This window comes from Borostomias antarcticus (assembly GCF_949987555.1).
Source record: "Borostomias antarcticus genome assembly, chromosome: 8".
Classification (NCBI taxonomy): Eukaryota; Metazoa; Chordata; class Actinopteri; order Stomiiformes; family Stomiidae; genus Borostomias; species Borostomias antarcticus.
In genome coordinates this window covers 171358-179240 of record NC_140241.1, presented here as the reverse complement: position 1 = coordinate 179240, position 7883 = coordinate 171358, and the positions used below count along the sequence as shown (strand labels likewise).

Genomic DNA, 7883 nt, shown 5'->3' with positions numbered 1-7883 from the left:
AGTACATTAATATACTTTATATGACTAATAGTTAACCCTTTGAGGAGTACATTAATATACTTTATATGACTAATAGTTAGCCCTTTGAGGAGTACATTAATATATTTTATATGACTAATAGTTAACCCTTTGAGGAGTACATTAATATACTTTATATGACTAATAGTTAACCCTTTGAGGAGTATGTTGATAGATATGACTAACGGTCCCCATAGTGAGTTATGTTACGCAATCTCAGAATTCCGAGTGACGGTTCCAGAATTTGATTTGGTACTGGAGGAATGTTACCAGCTACCGCAATTGTGCAATAATGTAAATCCATAAAACACTAGATATTTTACTTCAATCAATGTTTGTCGTCAGACCTTCAAAGAAAATTTATCGATATTTACCAATCAACCAGGTTTATTTGCCCGGCTGAAATGTGCCCATTGCCTGCCACAGACTAGCCAGCCACTAGCCAGCTATCGCAACTTCAAACAACATAGTGTACTGAACATGCACTGTACGTGCATGCAGCCACAGACCCGCCCCCGGCCCCGCCCCCCAGCCCTTCCCAATTAAATATAGCAATCACTAACATTAATACAAAAACTGATGCCAAATTGAATACAGCAATCACCTACAGTAGCCTATAATACACAATGAAGTAATGGTCAACACAACTCAGCCATGTTTTTGTCTACAAATGTCTTCTTCTCTCACGAATGAAACTGAACCCTGCCGGCTATCTTCTACTGACCTGTTACCAGGATGTTGAGCAACGGTCTGCTGATGATGTGTGAGACCGTTCAACTACAACTGATGTAGTTGAGGAATGCAAGTTGGGAAGAAATGTTATTTTCACACACAAACACAGTTGCTGTACTAGACGCGATAGTTGCGTCATTTGCAGGCTTTCTGTTGCTAAAGTTCTAATCACACGTGTGATCGTATGCCGGGAGTTTCACTTGAGCAAACTTCCCATACGTTTTGAACAGTGGGAGTGACTCAGTGACTCAGTAAAGTGAGAGAGTGAGTGACTCAGTGAGTGAGTGAGTGAGTGACTCAGTGAGTGAGTGAGTGAGTGAGTGAGTGACTCAGTGTGTGAGTGAGTGAGAGAGTGAGTGAGTGAGTGAGTGAGTGAGTGACTCAGTGTGTGAGTGAGTGAGAGAGTGAGTGACTCAGTGAGTGAGTGAGTGAACATCTCCTCTTATCAAACCTTGGAAACGGGGAAAAACAAAGATGTCGGTAAACAGTAGAAACTGTATGGTTATATACAACTTTTAGAGTGTGTCAATTATTCCAGTCACTTTGGAGTTTAACCGTTATGTATGGCATTGTCAATTGTATTATGCTGTCTGTCAGCTGAGAGTTTGCTCGATTAGACAGCTTCTGTCCACAGAGCTCGGATAAAGTAGCTAGCTAGCCTTTTTTCATAACTTGGTCATGATTGAACTGTGCTGCTACTAATGTGAAATGTCTGACCACTTGCACACAAAAAACAAACAATTCGTATTGAGGACAAGAACAGCTGTAAGACTTATGTCATGCGAAATGTTTGTAGATAAGAGTACTTAGCACGAATGCTGATTGTTACGTCAATCGTAAATAGACATTAGAATCAATCACACCCGTTTGACAGGACTCCTCAAAGGGTTAAGGGCTTACTGTAGAACTTCTTTAAGTCTGAAAATATGAATATAAACAAGTGCATCAAGCTTGCAAGCACACACACACACAAACACACACACACACACATACAAACACAGTAAAAAAAAAACTACAGTAATTATCTTTCCGTGGGACTATGTCACAACCTTTTTCCAGGTTAAATAATCTCTGACTATCGTATGCCATTTAAAAACACTCTCTTGCACACAAACTCTCTCTCCCTACCCATCTTTCTCGTCTCTCATGCACCTCTTCACAACACACACACAAGCTATGGAGGACCTGGGAGAGCACAGGGGGCCGACGGCGTGACCACCCCATGGACACTCCAGCACTGGAGGAACAGACTGAACACATGAAGAGTGTACTGAATATAGTACATACCTCTCTAACACAGTAGGCTTAACAAAGTGTTCTAGATGGGGCATGAGTAGGGACAGACTGGTGATGGGGGAGAGAGGGATGACAGGAGGATGATTGTGATGGGGGGGTGGGGGGCTGCGTTCCAGATCTGGATGGGACTGAGATGAGTCCTCGCCAGTGGACTGTGATCTAGAAGGCCCACTGGACCACAAGCGTTATGGCAGGGTGGGTTGTTAGTCTCGGTGGGGTAGAGGAGCAGGCTGAAGGAGAAGGGAGGAGGAGTTTGCGGACCCGACGGCCCCCATGGCCCTGCTGTCCCGTGTGCTCCATGGTGGAGGGGAGGGGCTATCTGCAGTCACCCAAACACTGGAAAGAGACAGATCAACAGATCAGTACTCAGTATTAGTCGTTGTTCACTTTTAAAATGGGTCAGCAAAACCATATTGTGAATGTATGAAATTGAATCAAATGGACTTGATGAGTAGAGAGCAAATTGTGCGACTAGATATAGAACAGGCTTCATTGGCCCCCGGGAGTAGTTTGACTGTGTCTGATCTATCTAATCTATAGCTATGTAATACATATTTACTTGTAATGTGCACATTCTGCCGCAGAGCCTCTATAGCTGTATAGTCTCTATAGCTGTATAGCCTCTATAGCTGTATAGCCTCTATAGCTGTATAGCCTCTATAGCTGTATAGCCTCTATAGCTGTATAGTCTCTATAGCTGTATAGCCTCTATAGCTGTATAGCCTCTATAGCTGCAGAGCCTCTATAGCTGTATAGCCTCTATAGCTGTATAGCCTCTATAGCTGTATAGTCTCTATAGCTGTATAGCCTCTATAGCTGTATAGCCTCTATAGCTGTATAGCCTCTATAGCTGTATAGTCTCTATAGCTGTATAGCCTCTATAGCTGCAGAGCCTCTATAGCTGTATAGCCTCTATAGCTGTATAGCCTCTATAGCTGTATAGCCTCTATAGCTGTATAGTCTCTATAGCTGTATAGCCTCTATAGCTGTATAGCCTCTATAGCTGCAGAGCCTCTATAGCTGTATAGTCTCTATAGCTGCAGAGCCTCTATAGCTGTATAGCCTCTATAGCTGCAGAGCCTCTATAGCTGTATAGCCTCTATAACTGCAGAGCCTCTATAGCTGTATAGCCTCTATAGCTGTAGAGCCTCTATAGCTGTATAGCCTCTATAGCTGCAGTCTATAGAGAGAGAGAGAGAGAGAGAGAGAGAGAGAGAGAGACTTACATTTCTGTGTGTGTTCCCAGAGTTAGAATTGTCCAGCGCTGCTAGGGTCACACTGAAGCAGACGGACGATGGACGGGTCACTCTTTGCACCTTTGATGAACTCCTCCAGAGACAGCTTTCCTAGAACACACGACAGCAGCACAACAAACACTGTGTCTGAGTAGCTACACACTTCACACTATACTGTCCCAAGTTAGGGTTTAATTGGCACTTCTATTCAAAAGCCTGAAGTCTGTCCGTCTATATCTCCGCTGTATTCATTTACAGGGTCAACATATACAAACTTTTTATCCAGATGTGTAGAGAGGTAGAGCAGATGTGCATCCTCCTCCATCAGATTGAAGGCATTTTGCCGAAATGCGTCAGCTAATCAGTAAAACTTTAACTGAACCATCAAAACCATTGTCTTGCTTGCTTGACCAGCAGTCACAGTGCTAGAGAAAGTCAATTTACATAAAAAGACCAAAACAAAGGTGTAAAGACAAATGACTTGTCTTGAAGTGCGAAAACCGGGCAGGCAGGGTTTATTGAAGCAGCACGACCGGGTGACAGTTGATTATGACTGCCTACAGCTCAATAGGAGTACCTCTTAATTTGAGAAATTAGACATTTAGACACAATTAATTTGAATGAATTATAGTAGAGCAGTTGATGATTCAAATGTATTGCATTTCACCAAATTAAATGTGTTTGTGTGTGTGTGTGCACAGTAATATTTTCAGGTACTATATGTGATTCAGGTCTGTTTACCATGACCCTACCATCTCTGTTGGTGTCCATCTGTCTGAAGATCTTCTCAGTCCTCTTTTCTGGCGTGGACTCGTCCTCAGGCATCTTCATGACCGAGGACACCATCTTGTAGATGGCCTGGAGAGACAGAAGCAGAGGGGGAAGCTCAGTGTATATATGCCCTTATGCCAGTAGTGCTTTATATATTAAAAAAACTATGCTTGGGTGCCTCAGTAGAAGTAGTCCATTCTGCTCAGGAGCTCGTCTAGTCCACAGTTTCCTGACCAGCGTGTCTGGTCCTTGTTCTACATCTTTGGATTCCCACTGGTTAGTGTAGAGTTAAGGTGCATTGTATGATCAGTGTTTAATAGTTATAGTTGTCTCACAGTATAGATTCGATGGTTGTATGTCTACCTAGTCGGATAGATCTGTTATGCGGCTCCTGCATTTCTGAAATGTCCAACCGTAGTATGATACACATGTCGTTTCTGACCATTTCTGACCACTTTCTGACCACTTTCTGACCATTGGGTTTCATTAGCTCTGTTTTTAGTTTTTGAGAGACGCTAGTTTTTCTCCAGCATCTCTGTATGTGTGAACACAGTGAAGAGAGTATCAGTCCTAACCTGTACAATCTCCAGCATCTCGGCCTTGCTGATGTATCCGTTGCCGTCCAGATCGTACATGCTGAAGGCCCATTTCAGCTTCTGCTCCAGCTTGCCCCGTGACGTCACACTCAGCGCGATGATGAACTCCCGGAAGTCTATCGTCCCGTCTCCGTTGGCGTCGAAGGTGCGGAACACGTGCTCGGCGAACTTGGAGGCGTCTCCGTAGGGGAAGAAGTTTCCGTAGATCTTCTTGAACTCCTCCATGGAGAGGTTGCCGCTGGGGCAGTCCCTCAGGAAGCCCTTGTACCACTCCTGGATCTCGTGCTCCGTGAAGTCGGTGCTCTCCAGCAGGTCCTGCATCACCTCTGGACGCAGCTTACTGTTCTGCTTGCCCATGGTGGATCTGTCTGGACCCTGCCTGGGTAGGGGTGAGGAGAGAGAGAGGTGGATCTGTCTGGACCCTGCCTGGGTAGGGGTGAGGAGAGAGAGAGGTGGATCTGTCTAGACCCTGCCTGGGTAGGGGTGAGGAGAGAGAGAGGTGGATCTGTCTGGACCCTGCCTGGGTAGGGGTGAGGAGAGAGAGAGAGGTGGACCCTGCCTGGGTAGGGGTGAGGAGAGAGAGAGGTGGATCTGTCTGGACCCTGCCTGGGTAGGGGTGAGGAGAGAGAGAGGTGGATCTATCTGGACCCTGCCTGGGTAGGGGTGAGGAGAGAGAGGTGGATCTGTCTGGACCCTGTCTGGGTAGGGGTGAGGAGAGAGAGGTGGATGGGGAGGGGCAGAGAAGAGGGGTAGAAGAGGTGATGGTATTGTTAGTCTCTGTGTGTTGATGGCTACATTCACGTTGGCGTATTCCAACTTGAATCAACATAACATATCAAACGAACGTTGGTCCTGTACATTGCTTATTCCTTCAACCTGTAGCATTGAGTAGCCGACCTCATGCTGAAAAACTACACTGACTGTAATGACACCATGTGACACTTTGTTTCCTATTGTAAGAGTCGAGAATATTTGAAAGAAGAGAGAATGTTTATTTTCTGCAGCATGTAGGCTGTATTTTGATGGGGTTAGGCTCTGTGCACTGAAGACACATCTCTAAAGTCATGAGAACAAACCCAGCAGTTTCCCTGGGTAGTTATTTCTGCAGTACAATTCACACCCACAAATGTTACACAATTTCTGTCTGTCCAATATTGTGAAGGTTTGCTGCCGAGTCACAAAGGTTTGCGCTCACAGAATTACTGTGTGTGTATATAGAATCACTGTATGTATATCAAGTTGTGTACAGAAGCTGGTTGCCCTGAAACAGGTTCTGTTCTGATATCTGTGTTGCTTTTATGGCTCTGTGTGCTACTAACCCTGTTCTGCCTCCCCTCTCCCTAGTGCCTCTCCCTCTCCCTCCTATCTTCTAACCAGGTCCAGTGGATGCCCCACTGTCACCAGCAGACCACCCTGAGTCCGATAGATACCCCTGTGTCTGCTGTGGATGTCGTAGCATTTAGTTAACACACACACGTACACACAGAAATACACCAGTCCACTTCCGGCTTTAGGCCTGGACCCAGTCCCCCTTCCCCTCACCCTAACCTGTGTCCGTATCCTTTTCCTACCCCCACCCTACCCCTGACCCCTGCCTCTATCTGGGCCCAGGCACACTCACACACGCACAGACATACACCAGTGTTTGCCATGTCTCTCCTATGATGTTTTTAGCCTCTCTCACTCTGAAAATGTAATTTAATGTAATTTATTGCTTTATAAATGTTCTTAGCCAGTAGACAAACATACTCCAGGAGCTTGCTCGATCGCCTTGTTGAGAGGGGTCAGGGAAGAATTTTTACAGCTCACTTATCTGGCCCCCGGGTGATTACAGTTTTTTTGCTTCCCTCTGGAATATGTAGGGGTGGGACGTCTGCCCACCTCCCTTGTTCTCTGTAAAGCGCATTGTGTTGCCTCTGGGTATGAAATGCGCTATACAAATAAAGCTTTGATTGATTGATTGATTGATTGATTGATTGATTGAAGCTTTGATCCTTCTACTTTAGAACACGTTTTGGGGTTCTGAATCAGAACAGTATTTTTTTTCATGAACAGATGCTGAAAATAGACTTCCCTTGCCAGAGGCAAATCAATCAAACTAATTATTATTCAGTTTTACTTATATTAAGTACTATTAATTGTTGATAGCATGATGCAAACGTGTGCTTGTCAATTGTTTAGGGTTAGGGATAATATTAGATATTTGATATCCATGAAAGCTGCTGATTTTTGGTATTTTATGGTAGGCTATTGATGAGTCATTCCGAGTAGGCTATATGCTCATATGTGCCAACACAACTGACACTGGAAATAGTCTATGTAATCTGTGGGCATCTGTTGCTTTTACATTATGTATTTACAGGGAAAATGGAATTAGAAAATCATTTGACTGTGCAGCCATCACTACACACATGCTACAGGCTATTTCGTTCTAATAAAAAGTTTCAATCCTTTAATAACAGGCCTGCTTGCTTAGTAAATATTTTGAATCATTGATTTAAAACAAATAACAAAAGTCTAATTTCAGTTTTCAATAAAATCATTATGTCAAAAGCATGGCGAGGAAACAGACAGCTGGAGTCGCGGTTCTGCTGTGGGGCAGCTTTCACCCTAAACTCTTTAGGGGCAACTCCTAAAAACAGTGGACGTGTCACTCCTAATTTAAGGACTCCTACATTTTTGGAATAAGAGTATTTCACAAAGGGGTTTAGTACTAAAAACAGCTCCTAAGTCCTGGAGAAGTTAGAGGCAGTCAAGAGGACTTCTAAATCACTAAAACGCACTCACAAGCGATCAGGACACGGCAGCCCCGGCGATCCTGTAACCTTGTCAATATCCATTTAGTAATCACGTGAATATTCTGTCAATATCCACTTAGTAATCACATCATTATTCTGGAGACATGAAGTGATATGGAGCTTTAATAAGGTATACACACAATATTCAGCCTGGTCTCACCCGGCAGACGTCAGAATTCTATGTTTGTCCATCGTCTAGAAATGACGTTTGGAGTTGTACGAAGCTGTCTAAAATGACGTTTGTTTCCGTCTAGAAATGACGTTTGGAGGCGATGGACAAACGTCAAATTCTGACGTCTGCCGGGTGAGACCAGGTTGCAATATTTTACATGATTACATGTTTAGCGAGGTTTATGTACAAACACATTCATGTTCATTTATGTATAGCATACACTGAATGGTAGAGAATAAAACATTGTGGTCTAGTAGGTTATAGT

General features: G+C 44.0%; 1 protein-coding gene across 1 annotated transcript; it reads right to left on the bottom strand.

Moving 5' to 3' along the window:
* Nucleotides 1–561: 561 nt before the first annotated feature.
* Nucleotides 562–5005, bottom strand: ncalda (neurocalcin delta a; the record flags this gene model as incomplete). Its single annotated transcript, XM_084441574.1, has 4 exons — nt 562–2382; nt 3273–3392; nt 4034–4139; nt 4628–5005. 3 exons carry the CDS (start codon nt 5003–5005, stop codon nt 3295–3297), a joined length of 582 nt encoding a protein of 193 aa, XP_084297700.1. The 3' UTR covers nt 562–2382; nt 3273–3294.
* Between the last annotated feature and the right edge of the window lie 2878 nt (nt 5006–7883).